The 20,850-nt window shown below is 49.4% G+C and overlaps 1 protein-coding gene across 5 annotated transcripts in view; it reads left to right on the top strand.

Moving 5' to 3' along the window:
• The first annotated feature begins 737 nt into the window (after positions 1–737).
• GALNT16 (polypeptide N-acetylgalactosaminyltransferase 16) overlaps positions 738–20,850 on the top strand; it is a 67,710-nt gene continuing 47,597 nt past the window's right edge. For 4 of the 5 annotated variants that reach the window (XM_040559975.1, XM_040559973.1, XM_040559974.1 and 1 more), the window contains exon 1: positions 739–1,002. In XM_040559975.1, coding sequence (XP_040415909.1) covers positions 832–1,002 — 171 coding nt within the window. In that variant the 5' untranslated portion in view covers positions 739–831. Of the gene's footprint in view, positions 1,003–20,850 lie in introns of all 5 variants that reach the window. The other variant, XM_040559976.1, reaches the window with a different exon arrangement.

The following is a 20,850-nucleotide window of genomic DNA, read 5'->3' as shown; positions in this document are numbered from 1 at the left end:
TTTGCTGCACCCCTTGCTGGGGCTGCCGGCTGGAGCTGCCAGGTGGGTCTGACTGTGTTTCTACAGGCCACACCTGCAGGGGAATAATGCCCCGGGGCTGGCTCCTGGGGTGGCTAGCAGTGACTGCCCCCAGGGAGGAGAAACCCGTTCAGCTCCAGCTTGTCACCCCTGCTCCTGGGCAGGGGTCTACCCACTTGTTTCTGACACTTTCCTACAGGGCACCCAGTGAAAGGGGTTTGGGGCCTTCAAAGGGAAGGATTAGCCGATCTATCGTGTGGTTTTCTTATGATCAACACAGGGAGTTAAGGACAGTAGTGATTCTGTGCAGGATGCTTTCTGTCACTCCTTTCTGTACTCAGCAGGCCGAGTTACCCAGGTAGTACAAATAAACTCTGAGTTTTGGGGTTTCCTGAGCTAGGTACCACAACTAAACTCTTGAGTTTTGGGGTTTTCTGTGCTGTTTCCCAAAATGCACCACCCTGGAAACGCTCTGGAAACACCAGGACGCAGCGAGGGCGAGGAAGCAAAGCGGGCTGGGCTGTGTGATCTGCAGGCACGGGGGGTTTCTGCTGGGACCCTGAGGGTCCCGGGGGGCGGCTGGCCCCGGGGGGGGGGGGCGGCTCCATTAAGGGGGCCGTGCCGGTGCTTTCCTCCGGTCCCCTCCTGCCGGCGTTAGGACCCGGCGGGGCGGCCCTAACCCGTCCCTCCCCAGCCCATGGAGGAGGAGGAGGAGGAGGAGGAGGAAGGGGGGGCCCCACGCCGCCTCCCCGCCTCCCTCCGCCGCCGCTGCCCGGCGAGGCAGCGCTCCCAGGCTCCACCGGGGCTCTCGGCATGAGGAGGCTGCGGGCCAATGCCATCGCCGTGCTGACGGTCGCCTGGATCCTGGGCACTTTCTACTACTTATGGCAGGACAGCAAGCCCCGCACGGCGGCGGGCGGCAGCGGGCCGAGGGCGGCCGGCCGGCCGGAGCTCCGCCGGGAGGACGGGAGCCTGCCCCTGGCCGTGAGTGGGGTGGGGGGAGCCGTGCTCGGGCGAGGAGGGGGATTTGGGGTCGCTTTGGGGGGTTTTGGGTCGTTTTTTTTGTTTTTTTTTTTTTTTGGGGGGGGGGGTTGGCGTGCCCGCTCGTAACCATGGCAGCGGGAGAGCGGGGCGATGCTGCGCGGGGGGAGGTTGGGTCCCCTTCAGCCTGGGCACAGCGGCAGCTCCCGCAACTCCAGGAATAGCTTCGTTAAAAATAATAATAATAATAAATAACGAGGCAGCCCTTGGGCAGAGGTGGCCCGGCGGTGATGCAGTTCGGGAGCTGCTCTGCGCGGCCCCGTCGGCAGCCGGCAGGCAACAAAAGCGGCACGGGCAGGGGCAGGGGCAGGGCTCGCTGTTCTCTGGCTGAAATACGGCTGGCAGGGCTCTGTGCCTTCGGGGGGTGTTTGGCAGGGCAAAAGAGCCTTCTGCTGAGACCCTCGGCCGCTGCTTGCAGAGGGGGGAACTCAAAAGTCAAAGCCGAGGCTCTTGGGTTTGGTGAGGATGTTATTTGTTTGCAGCAGCCGGGGCATCTCCGAGGTCCTCTGAGGAGCAGGGCTGTGGACATGCCTGCGGTGCCCCCGGGCTGTTCTGCACCCCTCTGCAAAATGTTCCCGTGCTGTTGAACAGCGTGAGGGTTTGGAGCACCGCTGTCTGTCGGATCCCCCCGTAGCGTGGGGAAGGCTGCCCCGAGCCCCTGATTTCTTGCGTGTGCTGAGCGTGCGGCTCTGGCGGTTTGTTTCTCAATTCCCCCCGCTTACCCTTCTGTTGTTATTTTTTTAATTGCATTTACTTCGCTCCCCCTCGCAGGCTTTGCGAGGTTTCCTGGATCTGCGTGCCCTAAAATCCCTGGGAGGAGGATGCCGTGGAGGTGCCGCGCGTTGCTGTGCTGCTGCTGCTGCTGCTTGGGGGAGGCGGTGTGTGCTCGCCGCTAACCACAGTGCCTGGCTTTACAAGCTGTAGCGCCGGGCAGCCGCTGCTCCACATCCCAGCCTGCTCGCAGGTCGCTGCGAAGCATCCCTTACCACTGAAATCCCGTACCACGGGGAGAAATAATCGTCCCTTGCCCTCCTGTCCCTCCGTGCTGGGGTCCCGTGATGTGCCATTCCCCAGGAAGGCAGTGGCTGGGATTGAGGACCTTCTCCTGACATACCTGACCACATCGTGGTGCGGCGGCAATACCATGTCCTGACCTGCAGCAATCCCCTTGCATAGAGAAGGGTGACAACGGGGTTTTGTGGCGTCTGGGCTTCCCCTCGTGCATGCTGGGGACAGCATTGTCCCTGCAGGGGTGGCATCTAGCGAGAGTCCGAGCAGGTGGTCTTGTGTGCCCTATGCAAGTACGTGGGGTTGGTTACGCGTGGCTGTGGCTGTGCAAGGTGGTCTCAGCGTTCGTCCTGCCTCCTCCTGCTGGGGCTACAGTGCTGCCTGCCATCTGCCCCCCGTCCAGCCCAGAAAACGTGCCATTTCAACCTGAAATTGAATCAGGAGGGAGAACCCTGAGGGAGAAATGGTTATCTAGAGACATGGCTGTCCTTCTGCTGTGCAGAGCCCTCATCCCTGAGCTCGTTCCCTGAGAAGCTGAACTACTTGGGGTAATAAATAATGGCAGTGTTGTGCAAGAGAAGGCGTGCATATCCTCTGCGTGCTGCTCGAGTCCCCTGGCCTTCCACAGAGCCGCAAAGGCAAGCTGCCTGTTTTCAGCCAGCTTTTGGTCTGCTCTGCTCTGTGTGACTGATGATGCTGGAGTTCAGGTTCGGGTTCATCTGCAAGTAAGGGTGACTCATGTGACTTGTGGTTCTCTGGAAAAATATTTTTGCATTTTTCTGCAGTTGGCTGCTTTTCTGTCTGGGGGAAAAATTGTGTCTCTTTGACGAGCAAGTCCAAGAGTTCTGCTCTTGCATCTGTGCCGTGACATTTCAGATCCTGGGTGAATTACGGTGAAGTGCTTTCTGGGCTTGCAGTGAGATGTGGTTTTCTTAATTATTCTCTCCTGGTGAATAAAAATAACTTCAGGTAAAAAAACATAGTTGATTCTGAGTCTCATCTTGAAGCTGGGTTCTTATTTGTTTACCTCACATTTATTAGCACAAGTTTAAACTTAAATTCTGGATGCCTGACTCTTAGAGTCAGCAAGGGAAATCTTTGAATGCTAAAGCTGGGCAGTGGGGCTGTCAGAGATCAAACAGCGTCCCAGAAATAGCTCATGCATTAATGGCGATCCTACAGATCCCTGTTTCTTATCCAAAAATCTAGAAACTTGGCCTCTATGCAACAGCCTCTACCCAAACAGGTTCTACAGATGCTTGAAATAAAAATGCAGCAATTGGGAAACTGGAGGCGTGAATCAGTGTGAGCTGTGCCCCTGGACGCTCCCTGTTCCATCCACCGTGGGCAAGTGTCAGAGTCCAGGGAATGCACTATTTCTGTTTGCCTCCTGACCCTTGGAGGCTTCCCAGAGGCAGAACCTGTGTGATGTGTCTTCAGAGGGGCTTTGGCATCGTTTCCACAGGCTGTTAATCATTCACCACTTGCCGCTCATCTGCTTTTGTTTGGAGCTGATGGCCAGAGCCTGACTCCATCCTCCTGCCACAAAACGCTGCCGCTGCCGGGTGGGAAGCTCACCCAGAGCACCCCGTCCCACCTGCAGAGCGTGTTGGTCAGAGGGGTGGCTGGCAGGCATCCCTGAGGAGTTTTTCTTGTTGGCTGATGGTGTGTGCTGAGGATTTATTCGCTCCCACTCCTGAGTCAAAAGCTGGATGTGAGGCTGCCCGAGGGCTTCTCCAGCTGGCTGGCTTTCCTGGGGTGGCACAAAAACAGCATCTTTGGAAGATGGACTGTGTTAGGTGCTGCCTGGTTGCTCTTTGGAGCGGGTGTGCTGTCTGTTACCTTTGTCCTGCCAGCTTCTGTGGCCTGTGCAGCTTCTCTGCGATCCCACCAGAGGCTGCTTGGCAGCTGACAGCTCCGGCACAGTCGCGCTGCCTCACGTTTCCCGGCGTCAGCTCTGGTGGCTGCCCGCTATCTCCGTGTTCAGCCACTTAAAATGAACACCAGGCAGATAAGATCGCTGTGTCCTTTTCCCTTGTAGCAAAGGATTTCTAAATGCTCTGCGAGCGGCACCGAGCTGAGCTCTGCCTGCCTGTTGTGGGGCTCCGGGCTGGGCTGACAAAGCGCTGTCTCTGGGTGCTGAGCAAGTTGGTGAGGAAGGATGCCGGTCGCCTGTTTTCCCTCTCATTTAGCCAGGTATTAGGTAGTGGCTGGAGTCACCTGCTTCTCTGGGTAGCCAAACTGGTGGCTTCTTTCTGTTTGCTACCAGGGCTGCCTCGACGTGCTGTTATTTATTTAGGGAAGGGGGACAGCCCTTGGTGGCTTGTGGTGGCAGTTCCTATTGTGGATGAGCCCCTACAACACACTGGTTCTCCGTGGGATCTCTGTTATCAGCGGCAGAGGAGAGCCCTGTGCCAGGAAAGGACCACTGCGTGCCTGTTTCTCCAAGACTAATGTTCAGGGACGGTTTGACAGCCTAATATTTTATTTACAGCATTTATCTTGGAAATGTGGGAATGCCATTTGCCTAACTGGCAGAAAATGATTGTATTTAACTTGTCCCAGTGGCCCGTGTGAGACATTAAAAATCAATACATAATAATAATTTTTAAAAAAGGTTCACAGTGATGTTAATTAAATGCAGTTGGCAGCGCTGGTGATATCGATGTGTGGCATAGCAGTTCTGGTGTTGCCTGCTGCAGGGGAGCGTGGTGACCTGGGCAGCTGGGGTGGTGCTTGGAGGTGGGGGGCCGAAAGCACAGCGCTCCCCAAAAAGCGTCTTATAGCAGAGCCTCGCCTTTGAGTAAGCGGGTGAAGCAGCTGCAGGCTTTAGTGAGAACGCAGTGTGCTGCTGCTTCCAGAGTTAGATTTCTCCTTGTGTTTATAAAACCGCCCTAACAAACCTCCGTGATCTAAAAGCTAAAAATTTAGCAGCGTTTGCTGGGAACAGAAGCAGTTCTGTGCTGCCTTTCAGTTTCCCCAAAATCTAAAATGGAGATTTTACCTGCTTTGCAGGGCTTTCGGGAGCCTTAACTTGCAAGTTGTGTAAAGCATTTCAGATGAGATACCCTTAGCAAAACATTTGATTGAGTTCACTCTTTTGTGAACATTTGAACCAGAAACTGGATTAGCAGAAATGCATGGGTCAGGAAGGATCAGCTGCAATAGGGCGATGCTATGGGCACAGCAGGATTTGCTCAGTGTGCTGAGCAGCAAGGAGTGAAAAGAGGCTGTCTCCTACCTGCTGCTATTCTTCACCGCATTTTTGTGAGCATATTTTCTTGCAACTAATAAGAGACAAAGGACAGGAGGTGGACTATTCTCATTAGACTTTCCAGGTCCAAATTGGGCTTGTGGCTGTATGTTCAATGAAGTATGTAGGAGTACGTTAAAAAATAATTTATTCTGGACCAGCCAAATCCTGAAACAGCCACAGCCAGAAAAGCACTCTTGTCCAACAAGGTGTCTTTAGCAGGTCTCTGAAAAACTCTTCCTGCAGGATGAAACTGGAAAACACTGATGCTTTCCATCTGCTCACGTGCAGAATGCCCTGCATGAAGGATTGTTGTGCTGTACCTCTGTGCCTTTTGGTATCAAGTGTACAGTTTACAAAAAAAAAAAAAAGAAGATTATTAAGTGAGCATCTAAGAGCTGCAAAAAGCAGATCCTTGGGTAACTTGTGAGTTGGTTTCTGAGTCTGAGAACAGTGATACAGTGGCAATTCAAATGGTAACCATCAAATCAACTTCAAGTTGTTGTTTTTTTTTAAAGTAAATTAATTGGAAAAATTAATAGTAAAGTATCAAAGTTAAGAAATGTAAGTCTTGGAAGCGCTCAGTGATGTGATCGTGCTCTATTTCCCAAGTGCTACAATAAGTATGTGATACCTTCGTTTTCCTTTGTACCTTGAAGACATTTTGGATCCAGTTGTGCAGTAGGAGGAATTACCAGCTACACCAGGCTGTTGGTGGAGTAGGCTGTGTGTTTCCTAACTTCCTGGGAGGTCTGTTTGCCTGAAGTGCAAACACCTCAAGTTACACCTGAAGCTAGGGCGCAATCAGCCTCCCAGTGTGATTGCTGGGTGGGTTGATAGGAGCAGCAGCAAATAGGGCATAACCTGTGGTGCTCTGCCCTTGGCTTTGTGCTCAGGAACAGCAGAGCCGGCTCCTGGCAGCATTAAATGCAGGCTGAGGGGAGCACGGTCGCGTTTCTCCCACCTCTCAGAGCTCAATGTGGTGTTCACACCGAGCCTGGGTTGGCAGCAGAAGGATGTATGCTCTGTGGTGAGGTAGCCCCTTCCAAAAAATCTCTTGGAGCAAACCTGTGCCTGTCTGCATCCACTGTGTCTTTGGGTGGTCCAAGTCGTGCTGTGCCATGCCCTGGGATGCCCGGCTGCTGAGCCGCGCCTGCTAGCTGAGCACTTCCAGCCTGTGCTGGGGAAACTGGTCTATGCTGGCTGGGCACACCCAGAAATTTTGGGGAGGGCTGGGAAATCAGTGCTCCTTCAGAACAGCTGTGGTTGGCACAGAGGCTCCGTCAGGTCAGGAGACGAAGTGCAGCAAAGGGAGGTCTAGCCTCAGAGGGGTTGCCCCAGCATGCTTCAAAAGCTGCTTTTGGCAGTGCGTGAAAGAGATGCAAAGAAAGACCTGCTGGGTCAGGTCAGGTTCCTGAACAGGCACAACTCTCCTGCTGCGATGTTGGGTGAGCCAGGAGGAGGTGGTTTGAAGTGAAAGTGAATGGTGCTGTGCTTGCAGTGCAGGACACACAGAGCGAGTCACATCGAGTACCTGGGAAAATCTGCTGATGTGCTTGCATCACTTATTTTCAATAATGCTGGAAGCTAATTGCTAGTATCACTTAGCTTCCAACGTTATTGAAAATAATTGCTGATTGTAAATTATTTCTCAGTGATTTTTGGGGCCCCAAAGCCTTGCTTTCAGGAGAGATGTGCTGAAGCTGAAGGGAAATGTGGTGGGAAGATATAAATGACAGTGCTTGGTAGGGTGAATGACACAGGTTGTGCGGTATTCTCCTCTCCGCTGCTGTTCAGCCGCTGGGTTGTGCAGCTGTGCTTTGCCGTTGGCACCACTCCCTCCCTTCCTGCCCCTTGCACCTAGGGAGTCAAGGAGCTTCCTGAGTGCTCTTGCTGCCCCCGTGGTTTTGGGCACGCCAGTCTCAGCGTGGCAATGCCATGGCAGCAGAGCCCGCTTGCCCACCGCCGTAGCAGCAGGGGCTCTCCAGCTGCTGCTTGTCATAGAAGAAATTGCAGGGACACCATCCTGCGTGCACCTCATCGGAGGCATAGGATGTGTGCGAAGCTGAGCCCTTTAAATCTTGGTGCCCTACTTAACAGGGATTTAGTCCTCCCAACCTGTCACAGCCCATCTCATTTTTCCTCTTTTTCCTTTTTATTTAGAGGATTATGACTGTCGCATTGAGCTTAAAGGGGATCAGAACACTCCGTGTCTTTCTTCTGCTTCTCCCCAATCTCTCCCGAGAGACACCACAAAGAAGGGGCAGGAGCGGATGAACGGGCATTAACATCACTGCGAGTGCTGAAGAAGGGCTGAGGAAAATCCTGTGCCTTTGCCTCTTGGGCTCATGTTCTTGCTGGATCTGCAGGGGATGCTCTGTCGCGCTCGTGTCCCCAGATCACGCCTGTGCAGGAGCAGGGGCTCGCAGCAGGCTGTTGACGCCTGCAGGGGGAGAGTGCAGATGGGCAGCTGTGTCTGAAGGGGTCCCCTTGCGGCTGTTCTGTGCCTCCTGTACCCTAGGAGGCATTATTCTAGCTCACGGGTGTGCAAAAGCCTCTTGGTGCTGCCTGCGTGTTGCATGGTCAGAAAACAAGGTATGCAAACGTACCTGGTTCCTTCAGCTGCATTTCAGTGGAATCCAAAACCGTAACATCTGAATTTCAAATGAAACAAGTGTTAGCAAGCAGAAGCACAGGGTGACTGAACTCACTAGTTTATATAGCAGTGAATTGGAGAAACTAGGAAATAATGCAGCACACAGCATTTATTAAATGTCCAGGAATTTGCTAAACCAAGTCTTGTGGGAGATTAATAAAAGCTAAGCAAGCTTTGGGGATCCACATTACATCATCAGTTTTTTTTTTTTTTTTGTCTAGCTTTCTGCTAATGCAGTTATAATTCCACTAGAAACACACCTCCTACTGCTATATTTAACTTGCCAGCCCTGTATGAAGCTTTAATTGTGGTTGTCACCACTCCGTGGCAAGGATAGTCGGGAAGCACGTTGCCAGAAGGTTATGTGAATCATTAAAGGGGGTTCTTCTCCTTCCAGATCCGAGTTGTGACTGAATGGGAAAACACTTCTGTTTAGCTCAGAATTTGCCTTATCAGCTCAATGCTTTTCTTCCCAATGTAAATTCCCATATCACTGTCAGTTGGGAACGTCTGACGTGGGTAAATTTTGATAGGTTTCAGTCACTGCCTGTCAGCTGGTTTATGTCTGAAGTTAGAGAAAGCAGCGCTGGCTGTAAGCCTGTGCGCGTAGCCTGGCTCGCTGCTGGACCCGTGCCTCCGGGGCAGACTTTGCACATGAGGGACGTGTCTGAGGGAGCCCCTGCAGGTGGGAGAGCGGGGCAGGGACTTGTGTGGAAGATCAAACCATGGGGGGCTGCTGCAGGGCTGCCAGTGGTCTGCAGCCGCCTCGCTGCCCTTCTCCAAATGGCTGCAGGTGAAGGCCGCGCAGCCTGAGGCCCATGGGCACAGCCCTCAGGCACGGCCCCTGCTGCTGGGTCCCTCATGCTTGTGGCTGGGGGTATTGGGATTTCCTACCGTCTCGATTACCCCAAGTGCTGCCTCAGGCTTATTGTGCATATCTTCCTACCTGTTCGTTTGTGGGAAGAAGCAGCGTTTGAGAATAAGCTGCTGGGAGTGGGGATACAGGCGGGAGAAGCTTATAAATGGTTCCTCTGCGCGACAGTGTTAATCATTAAACCAGCTACCACTTCACTACATGACTTCTTGCCAGGACGAGCTGCCTCTCCAGGCTGAGTAGAAATAAATCTCGGGGTGTTTGCTGAGCTTGTAGGTGAGCGCTGGGAGCTGGGCCGCAGTCTCCCCACTGCTGACCGCAGGCTGAAGGCTCTGTTGCTGGCAGTGCAGCACGGCTCCTGCCGGCTGCTGCCTCACTTATAACTCTGGCTTTGGAGAGTTAAATCCCCAACTTCACCTTGATAATGTGAGGTTACCCAGCTTATGTTGCTTTTAATGTAAAGTGACAGCCGTAACCCGTGGCTCAGGCCAGTAGCCTGCATGATTCGCTCTTCTTGGGGGAATAAATCCACTGTAGGCAGTCTGAAGATCATTCCCTCTGCAGAAAAAAGCGTGTTTGTCTGGGAATGTGCTCCTAGCATTTGTAGTATGCATTTGTTTTTTGCCTCGTTAACAATTTCTTTAAGCAGCTAGGTAACAGTAACGTCAATGCATGCATGCTTAAACATACGGCACAAGGTATAATGGGCAGTACTGGCTGATGGGGCACATGGCCTTTCTGCCACGAGTTATTAATAGTCAAATGCAAACACAAACTGCAGCATTGACTTTTGCAGGAGCAGAATTTTGCAAGGATAAGCTCAGCTGGTTGTACTTTCCCCCAGAACAGATCTGAATGTTGCACATCCACTTCTGCACTCTCCAACTTCGATCAAGAGGGGTCTAACTAGTGCAGGCTAGACAGTCTGGGCAAATTCTGCTGGATGTTGAGAAGAAACATGAGTGAGCAGGCATTTAGCCCCATTGTACTGTCAGGTAACGCTGGATGTATGAACTATGGTCTGTGCCAGAGCTGGGTGAGCTGCCCTGCGAGGCTCCAGAGACCACCTCCCTGATCAGAGGGATGCAGAGGGGGGTTTTTGGGGCAGCAGCAGCGTGCCACCCCAAGGAGGCTCCTCACAGCCAACAGCAGCACCATGCCCTGAGGGAAACCTGCCCTGTCTGACACATCCTTGCTGTTTCTTCTTGAACATCTCCTTATGGCTCTGTGAGATCTGCACTTTGGAGCGGCTCTGCACTGTAAGCAAAAATGGGTTATCCAGAGTTATTTGAGGGGAAGAAAATGACCCAGATGGACTGAAAACCCTGCTGATTTAAAGAAAAGCTCACTAGCTAAATACCTTTGCCCCTTGAGAAAGAAGAGAGTGGAAAATCCCCGCTGCTTGATAGGACTGTTCAGGTCCCCCATGGGCTGTGCCCCCAGAACTACTTGCAATTCTTCTGCCAGCTCACTACCTCCAGTGTTACCAAGGCATGTGTGAAAAGCATCTGCCCAGGAACGTCTTTGGTGTCATTTGGAGGGCAGCTCAGCTATCTGTTCTCTGGACAGACACCGGGTCTGGCAAGGAAAAAGGCATTTATACTGTGCTTTACTAAGTGTTGACCTAAAAGAGCATGTCACCGCACATCTCTCAAACCTGTTAGCTAAAAAATAAATCAGTTTTTAATTAAACAGATTGAGTGGATTTCTGAGAATTTAAAGGTGGACAGCCATATGCCTTTTGGTTTGCTGGAGTAGCTTGCATGAACTTGGAGGAGCTTCCCTGGTGCTCACAGTGGATGAGAAAGAAGGATGAAGTACAAGGACTTTTTTCTTCATTATATGCTGATAAAGTAGGGCTGGTGTGAAAGTATTAAAATAGCAAACATTTGAATGTTTTAAATATGAATCTTAATATTGTCCTTAACTTGTCACTTCAGCTATTTGAGTGTATTAGGAAAAAAGATATATTTTTTGTATTTCCTCTTTGCACATGTTGCTTGCATCAGTCACAGAAAGTGGAGGTGTTAAGCATTGTGTTATCCAGGCAGTCTCCCCGCAGATGCAGACTGCTGTCCTGTAGTAATGCCTCATGCCATATCTTGGAGCCTCTTGATTGTTTGGAGAGGTACATAGAGGAGGATGAGCTTTTGGACAGTTTCTGTCCCGTTAAAGGGATTGATAAGATAACATGCAGGGTGTGCAATGCTGTGGTGTTAGCTGTGCATTGATACAGATTGAATGCTCAGTGTCCGAAAGCAGAGGAAATGATTATTTAGAGATGCTGGGACTGTAGAGCAGGATTCAAGGTCAGTGGGCTGGAGCTGGCTGTTTTTGGTGTAGAGGCCACGTTCCCTCATCTGAAGATGTGGGAGGAGAGGACCGCTGTTAGAGGCCTGTCTGCTCCCCCAGAGCTGATGTAGTGGACTGCCTCCCCTTCAGGCAAGGGAAATGCGATCGATGGAGCTCTTCCTGTTACATCAGATGACCGACAGACCTGGCTGTGCGTCGTGGCCTAATGGTGTTATTGTAGAGAGCAGTGGGTAGAGGATGATTTTCCTCAAACGTTTTCTTTGCCGTGTAGGCAGGGGGCAGTTCCCATCTGATTCAGCTGCTGCGCAGCCACGTTTCTCTCTGCTGGTCAGTGAACAGAAAGTGCTGCTTTCTGCACTGGGAGCTGGGATACTGACTGCTAGAGTCATGTCTTAGCTGCTAATGTCACAAGAATTGGGAATTAGGTATTGCACCAGGCCAAGGATCTATCTACTAAGGATATACAGACTGAAAGGGAATGAATTTTTCTAGGTTAAACAAATTTGTAGTAGCATCTGTTTTACCCAAATTTTTATTTTTTTACTGGGGGAAACAATCCAGAGACAGTAAGACTGAGACACTTCGATTGTTACTTTTGGCACTAAATATATTTTGTATTGACACATCTGTCTGGTGCACTTCACTTAACACATTTCTGAAGAGCCCTTGAGCATCTTCTTTTACAGATCAGAAATCTGAGGCTAAGAAAGGTTCAAGTCTTGATTTACACTGGTTGCTCAGGCTCTGACTTTCTCTTTGAATGTCTTTCACACCGGGCACTTGGCTGACACCCCTTTCTCTAGCGCATGTGTGAATAGTCACCACTCCTTTGTGGGGAAGGGTGGTAGATTAAGGAAAAGCGAGGTGAATATACCCTACTGGTGTGTGGTGCCAGGATGCTTCATCCCCCGAGGATGGTGCTTCTCCTTCTGATGTGTCTTTGGATGCAGCATTGAGAGCGCTCAGGTCTGTTGGCCGATGTGGCATCTTGCCGGGCTGCAAGGTGAAGCCCCTAGTAATGAGTGGCTCAAATGAGACAAACAGTAACGAGCTGTCCAGGGATGGCTCATTGGCTTCTGCCTCGCAGAAGGAAAAGCGTCACCCTGACTTGTGCTTACCTAGCCACGCAGCTGACTTTTATTCTTGAACCAGATTCCTAGCTAAGATAAAGTCCCTTGGGCGAGACGCATGCCATTTGCATGGGGTTCTTAATTAGAAGAATTCATCCTAAACATGGGCATCTTTCACTCGTTAATATGGCAGGGGATAGAGATTAATTACATCAGCAGAAACGTGTCTGTTGTTGTTTACCATTTATATGAAATGTGGCGGTCCTTGGTGTCTGCAGGCAGGGATGAGGTTCCGTGTGATATTGCTGTGCTGCCACTATTGTGTTTTTAATTATTTAACGAATTGCTGACTTTGAGTTGAGGTAGCTCCACAAGGCTTGCTCTCTGCTGATCAGGAGATGCTTAAAACTTGCCTATTCCAAAGCTTCTAGATCTGCAGTGTTAAAGGGGGAAAATCATGCCATGTTTAAATTTTTAATGGCCCTCTCCTAAAACATCTTTGTTCTCCTCTCCTGTACTGCCACTAGTAAAGGAAGGGATAGGGTGCAGAGAGGTTTGCTATGATAATTTCAAAATTAACAGCTTCGTCTGTGGCAGAATCAAGATCAAGTAGATCTTGTATCCTGCTTCTTTCCCCTCTGCCCCCCGTCCCCTCCAGTTCAGCTGACCAAGGGATGCCCTTTCAAGAGTATGGAGAAGAGAAAGCATAGAAAGTACTGTGCCGAGCTAAAGAATCGGAGATTAAAATTGCTCGTTGGATCCTTCTATGTGAAACCTGGCTTCTAGTGCCAAAGATTAATTGCTTACATTCAGGTTTCGAAGGGGCTGTGTTGTTCACAGAGAATAATGCAGGAACAGCTCGCTGGCTCTGAAACACGTAAGCACGATTTGAAATGCTTGCCAGTGGGGTGCAGCAGGGCTCTCCTCTGAAGCTAGTGGGAGCAATTAAATCACCGGAGAGGAGGGTTGGTGTCCGCCCCCCCTTTTTTTTTTTTTTTGCTAATAATCCCATCCATCTTTTCAGTGGAAAATTTCTTTTAGCTGCCTCAACTCCTTTCTTCCTCCCCCGATACCTGTCACGGTGTAAACATATTGCTAAGGAGAACCATGTCCTTCCCCTGCCTCAAAGCGGAGTGAAGGCATGCGAGCTGTCTCATGGAGACAAGTCTTAAGCCCTCTTCTAACCTGGCTGAGATTTTGCGCTCACCCCAGGAGCCTTGGGTGCCCATACAGCTACCCCAGGTCCCGCTGGGGCTCCCTCTGCATGTAAAAGCTGTGATCTTCAGCTTCTGTCCTCTAAGTACAAAAACTGGGAGATCTGTGGCATTATGAGAGAGGGGATAAGTATTTGCCTATGCACTTAGTTAAGACCTGCTCTTCAGTGAGTGCTTTATTGCAGGTGTTTGCTAAATACTTCTCACAGTTTTCTTTTGGGATTAAAGTGTTAAGAAATTTTCTTCTTCTCCTTGTGCTCTGTGCTGTCTCGCCACAAGTTAGGATGAAAGTGCCTCCTCTGCCAAACAAGATCTGATGGAAGCTCGTGCCTGGAAGGTTGCTTCGAGTAGGAGGTTTTTCAAGTTTAGTGGATGCTAAGTTGAAATTTAAAGAAATTTAAAGAATTTTCCCTCAAAATGAGGGAAGGTAGAACAAGCATTTTTGCCTCTCCTTGTTCTCAAGTGTATAGCACCAAGAAATCAGAAGAGGAAAGACTATGGAGTTTTTAAGGTGATTGAAGATTGGCTGGTTTGCTGACCTGTGGGCTGTGGTGCCTTCTCTGTCTAGAAAAGCCCCCAGAAGAGTTTCTGTGCAGTTATCTACATGGCTAGCTTGTAGTTTGAGGCCCCAGACATATGATTTTCCAATCTGCCACGTGTCTGAGGACAAGAGTTACAGCCTAGCACTTCAGAATGGTCAAGAACTTACTGACAGTCCCTGGCTTATTGGATTCCTCTGTGTAAAATCTTATATACAACACTGATGACTAATTGACTAAACTCTTGTCTGGAAAAGTTTCTTGTAAGATGTGAGTAATGTAAAATTGCCTTACTGGCCCCAAAAAGCATAAATATTAGTTTAAAATGACTGTTGCCAGGCAGAGAACGCTGTTATCTGCTTTTAATTACAGGACAATATTTTCATTAAAAAGTGAATCCAAGTAATTTTTATCCTTACAGTGGATGGAAGCAGTTAATTAAACCAAACACGTTGGGTTTGAGATTTGCAAGGTCTCTCGTATGAGGACGTATAAAACACCTGCTTCCAGGTGTGCCCGAAGCTGCTTCTGGTGTTGCAGCTCTCCCTTGGAGCTGAGGTGGAAAGGAGGTGTTAATCACTCCTCAGGGGCTCTGCGAGACATTGATGCAGCACTGTGAACGTCACTGATTGTGTCCTCCAAAAGATCTTGCTGGGGCCATTCAGCTGGAAGAAGGGGTGGACAGCTCTGACAGCTTGCTGAGAGAAGCGAAATATTTGATTTAAAAGCCTGGGGACGCTTCTTACTGTTCCTCTTGCTCTGTGAAGGTGAGATTCTTATAGTTTGTTCTTCAGATTAACATAAATTATGCCATTCCTACAAATCTTGGTAGCTGCCAGTAGAGGCTGTGCATGGGAGGTCAGGAGAAATTAGCCTTACGCTCTTGGGGTATGCCCTTCATCTGTCTGCACGTTACTCGTGCTTTCTTGACCCTGGGTACTGCCTCCCTTTTGGGCTGTGAAGGAGGCAGAGGCTCTCCCAAAGTATTATTTAGTCTTTGACTAGTTTAGTTCTGGTGACCTGAGGAGATTCCTCTGGGTGCAGATAGCTCTGGAGATCATGGTATACCAGGAGGAGAAGTTGAGCTGGTAGCTCACTGGCTTTTCGCGGTGCTCCTGCTTGAAGCAGCAGGTATTTTCTGCTTCCCCAGCTGATGTGAGCACTGGGGTGATGACCAAAAGTGGGACCGGTCTTCTTCACGAGACGGAAGGCGACAGACAGAGGAGGACGCAGTCCCCAGTAGATCCAAGGGGCTGGCTTGTGCGCATGGCAAACTTGGCATCTGCAGCCTGAGCAATGCTACCTCACCCTAGAGGCCTTGCCTTGTGCTTTGAGGGAGTGGATTTAAATCAGGGCAATGTTGCCACCAAAGGCCACTCGTGTCCTTGCTGCATCCAGAAGCCCTGCTGTGCTCACTGGCCTGACTGCATGTGCCACTAACCAGGCTGGAGTGGGTGGTATGGAGCTCCTGGTATGCCTGCCCTGTCCCTGCTGCAGAGAGAAGAGAGCGTGTGTTGGGTCTGAATGCACTGGGAAGTGTCATGTTATGGAGGCACCAGTATCGAGGGCACCAATGCCAGCTTGTGCCACTGCTGCCACTGACAGCAGGTCACCCCGTTGTGGGATCTTTGGGGGCTGGATGGAAAAGGAGTAGCAGGAGATGGGTTTATTTTGGACAGAGTAACCTGTGACTCATCCTCAGCTTCCTAGAACCCACTGGTCCAAAAAATGTAATAATTTTGCAAGACTTCAGTGTCATGATCTTTCTTTTTGTTGGCGGTGTCTTAGAAAAGTCAGAGCATTGCTCATACTACTGCTTCAGCAATAACTGCTGAAGCCACTGAAGACTTAACCTTGCAACCTCACGTCAGCAGCACTGCTCCAAATCTTCAGGTGGAAAACACTGAGCACAGAGGGAGCAAAGACGATTAATTGCCTTATGGAGGTGATTCAGGGAAGCGTATGAGCACATCTCCATTTGCTGCCAGCAGGTACTACAGGCTCGCCTTGGCTGTAAATTACAGGCTTCGCCTGTAGGACTGAAAGTCAACTGCTCTGTTAACCTATGAAATCTCTAAACTTTTTCAGCCCATCTCTGTATGGGCACCTTGCTAAACAAGTTTGCTTCTTCAGAAATCTTATGTCTATGCTAGAAGAATTCAGCAAGATTGCTGGCTAGTGTTATAAAGTACAGGACTTCAATAAAACCTCCAATGACTGTTTGCTTATGTAAATGTGATGTGAAGCTTCTCTATTCTCCTACCCTGCCTCTGGAAAGCAAAACATGATTTACTCAGGACATCTTCCCTCTTCTCCTCCTGTCTACACACACCTCACATTAACCTGGTCACCCATTTAAACCTGTGACTTCCTTGAGCTCTAACATTTATATAAGCCAAGTTCACTCAGCCCATTCATCACAATCGCATCAAACTTAATATAACATCCTTGTCAATGAGGACTAAATTAATTGAACTTCTTTCTGTGTCCCCCATTCCCCCAGTATTTGGATTTTTTCTTTTCAGGACTAATCTTTTAATCTCTTTAGTGTTTGAAATTTGAGCATTTCACGACAAAGGTCACACCAACCATGCATACCTACTATGATAGAATATAACAGAGATAATAAAAACATGAGGGAGGGGCTGAGTTTAAAAAAAAAAAAAGTGGCCTCTTTGGAAAACCTCCTCCAAAAGCAGTAGCAAAGAGGGATGTACCATAATGTCAAAGGATATTTGTTTAAAAGGAAAAAGATTGTAAAAATAAAAAAATTAAAATAATCCACGTTTGGAGTCCGGGTGACTGCAGGTGAGCTGTTAAAAATGTCTGTGCATACGCTACAAATGGTAGGCTGGCTGCCATCTTTTTCATCTGTTTCTCCTCTCATTTTTGTGTCTTTTCATGCAGAAACTACGTGCACAGTTTATGAATGAGTCGTTTGTTAGATGTGGATGTATAATTTACATGTGTGTATATTGGCAGGCTTGAGGTTCATATTGCAGCCCAGCTATGAGTGCATACTGTAATGATATTTTAATTGTGGCAACTTCTGGAGACTTTTTTTCAGTGCTGAGGATTTTCATTATATTTGAAAATAAGTATTTTCCTGTTTTATTGCCAGTAGCGGTTCAGAGAGACCTCATATTTTTCTTGCTGCTCTGTGGAGTGGTACAGACGAAGTGACAAGCTGTTTGACCTCTTGAGCAGAACCACAGGAGGTCAGAGGGATGCCTCTTGGTATCTACCACAGGAGCTATCTTACCTTTCTAATAACAGACTAAACCAGGCCACTTTAGCTGCAATGGGAGGTTTGCTGGGGCATTTTTGTCCTCACTGAGCAGAGGTCCATCTTGGACACCTTTTACTTTACAAGCCCCAGAGCCCTTCATCAGAAAGGGCTGGTGCCTGGTGGCTCCTGGGACCAAGCTGCCTTCACTTCTCTTTGGTATCTCCTCTCTGAGACATCCCCAGATGGGACTTGGGGATGTCCAAGAACTGAGAACAGGCAAGGTTACAGTCCCCTCCTGTGTGAGGATGGGGTGGCATTGCTGATGAATTCACCAGGGCAGCATTGACTTGCAGCAGGTAGAGCCCTCTTTAATTAGAGGTGATGTGTGAGCTGGTAGCACAACCAAGTGTTGGATTTCCAATTTGTGTAGCTGCTCAGAGGCAGTTTTCACTATCAGATATCTCCTGCAGGGCTGCTTTGGTAGTGCAAACTGCCACGACTGTTTTCCCCGTCTTTATCTAGAAGTCACAAGGCAGGCCAAATTTTCAGGATTCAGCCCTGCATCCCTCTCTATCATCTTATGCATATGAAGTGTACTTAAGCTTTTGAACTTCTTGATACAAGCCTACAGGCAAATCTGAAATTGGATCAGTATTGGCAAATCCCTGAACTATTTGGCATGCTGCAGTGTTACTGAGTGGCTGTCCTGATTCTATCTCCATAGGCCAGAGGAAACTGAGATGGAAAAGCACTCTCGTGGTTGAGCTGGAGGGACCAGGAGTGGGACCAGGAGTTCGAATTACAGGGTTTTACTCCTGAGCTTTGCAGCTTGTAGTTGCTTAGGTCCTATTCCCCTCACAACCTGCCTGGCCCTCTGGTCCTCACCCCACTGGGGCAGGGGGGTGCGCCCACCAGCAGCCTACCTCTGAGCAGAGGCTCCACCAGTGAAGCACTTTCAGCTCAGCAGATTAAGACTGCAATAAATGAATGTTTGCTTGTGATGGCTAAGTGAAGAGGCAGTACCTTAAGCCCCGAGATTGTTAGATGTTTCAGTGTTCCCCAGTTAATGAGCTTCTTTGAAATAGGTGTCAAGAGAAAATAAATCCTATCGTGTCTCAGACCTTACACAGTAGGATTTGAACTGTGTAACACTGGTTAATGCAGAGAGATAAATTGCTGTTGCATTACCCTCGCCAAGGTACATGGTTTGTGTCAGTTGTCTCTCCGAGGCAGCCATTTCTGGAGCACTCCATCACACGCTACAATTACACTTTTAGTAAGGAACATGACTGACTTTTCTGCAAAGAGAAATGTGATTTGTTCACTAATCTGTGATTAAAGATCAATGGGCTTTTTGAAAGATGCCTTTCTACTTTCCTTTAACGTAATTATTCATTCTATTGCTCTGCGTGATTGACAGATCTGTATCAACTCCCAGCCTCTAGCGTCACAGTACGAACCTTTATTGCTTGTGTTTAAAGGCTGACTGTTCATTTGCAGTTAGAGTACCAGGCAGTTATCCTCTGCAAACCAGCACACAGAAGCAAGTAGTGTGCAGTTCTAGCAAAGTAGGGGGACAGGTGTTCAAAAATTGTGCCTTTTTGTGATGAATGCAGATTACAAGGACTTGATCTGCTAGTTTCTAATGAAGAATGTGCTCCTCAGATCTTCTGCTCCACTTAACTCGGGACATTGTTATAAAGGATCAGCTTTCCAGAATTGCCTGAATGTACCAAGAGTTTGGGTCTTTTTGAAAAAAAGGATACTTCTCTTTCCTCTTCTGGAGGGGTTCTGCTTTGGGTGTCCTTAAGTCTGAACACGACCGCAGTTGATTATACTTGGGGGAGGGCAGGGAGCCAATTTCTGGCAGTTGGCTTGTTTCATTTTTGTGGGTCCTTTGGAGCAGCCCGCAAATGACACGTTGAAAACCACGCTGGTAACCCATGTATGTTGATATGGCAATTCTGTGTTTAGGCTTCTGTAGATCGTTACCAGAGCTTTGAAGTAGGTGCTAGCAATGAAGGAAAAGCCTACTTTATTCGTGCTGGTTTTGTAAGCTGCTTTTGGCCAAGCTGTTTGGGAAGAAGCTGCAAGTGGATGCCCAAAGCAGTCTGATGATCCTCCTGAAGGAGGCTGGTCACAAGAGAGCTCCGTGAGGAGCTCTGGGGGTGCAGCAGTGTGGGTGGGCAGTGACACCATGCTGGGCACAGGCATCAGCTGTGGCTTGGGTGAACGAAGCGGGAAGAGCCCTGCAATCGTGGTGGGGCCTGAGGCAGGAGCTGAGCATCTCCTCCCAGCGCCCTGCTCCCAGCCAGCAGGCCCTGCTGAGTCTGCAGCGCACTGCGAGAGCTAATTCCCTTCTCACACATGGGAACTGCCTCTGTTTGCAGTGGGTGAGAACCTAGCTTTAAAAAAAAAACACACACAAAGGCAACAAAACAAACTAAAAATTACTATGGTATTGCTATGGTAACAAACATCTGAAAAGCAGGCAGATCTCTGTATCAATTGCAGGCTCAGACTTTATAGCCTGTGCCCTGGTGCTTGCATATGCAATCAGAGGCAGAAATGAAGCTGTGAGGGAAAACAGCAGCAGGCTTATGATACCTTGGGGTCTTCCCAAATGTGAGAGTTACTGCTCGCCCCACCTGAGGCAGGCTAGGAGCGGCTGCAGGCTGTTGGTACAGTCTGTCGCTGCCGGTTTGCTGCCCAGCCAGGCCGTGAGGGATGAGGGGACAAATGCACTTCACAGCACTGGTACAGCTGAGCAGAAACAAGTGATCATGGGATGGGTATTGGAATATCCCGTGTTTTGAGTATAAGAACATCTTGGCCTCTCATAAGGTTTTTGGAGAAGGCATAGATCCAATTTGCATTCAGTTCAATGGCAGGACTAGCATCAAGGCCTGGGAGAAGGCAACAGGAGCTCAGCTTCTTCTCCGGCATGGTGTGGTTCTGGGTTTTGCTTTGTTTTCATTCTTTGCTTTCTGTTTTCACTCTGTTATCAGCAACATTGGGCCCTTTAAAATCAGTGACGTAGCAGAGGAGGTACCAACAGCAGAGAGCTTTGATCCTCCGGCTGAGATGGAGCAAGTTCTTCCAAAGCACCCCTAATGCATGGGGTATGGTGGTAGCTCTTCCCTTCCACAAGGAACTCCATAAAGTACAGCAGGACCGGGCAATAGGGCAGGAGAGAAAGAGGAGTAACTTCCACCAGGGCAATTGTGGAGGTGCATGGGAGCTGCACTATGTTTGTGGAGGCTGATGTTAGGAGAGAGGAAAATCCACCCTGAGACAGCCTGGCTTTGAAGAGGAGGTGCTAGCCTAGCATTGGTACACCTTCAAAACGCTGCTGAGGAAAAGAGCTCTCATTTCTCCCCAGCCCTCCCTGGGGGATGATCCTGAAGAGAGTATGGCACAGCGTGCATGTGGAAGGAAGCTGCCCCTTGTCGCGCAGTGAATTCTCTGCTTGTTGCAGCTCCCGCTCCTCAGGGACCAAGCTGCAGGCTGATTCCTCCTGAACACAATCTCTGGCTTTAAATTAGTAGAAGCTATTAAGTGTGAGATATCACTGGGGACGTGGTCTGGATGCTTCTGGCATGCTGCTCGTTTCTGGGCTACCCTGTGTGTGACTG

Source organism: Cygnus olor, chromosome 5 (genome assembly GCF_009769625.2).
Source record: "Cygnus olor isolate bCygOlo1 chromosome 5, bCygOlo1.pri.v2, whole genome shotgun sequence".
In the NCBI taxonomy this organism is placed as follows: Eukaryota; Metazoa; Chordata; class Aves; order Anseriformes; family Anatidae; genus Cygnus; species Cygnus olor.
The sequence above is the reverse complement of the archived record's forward strand: the minus strand, read 5'-3'. Positions and strand labels throughout refer to the sequence as shown.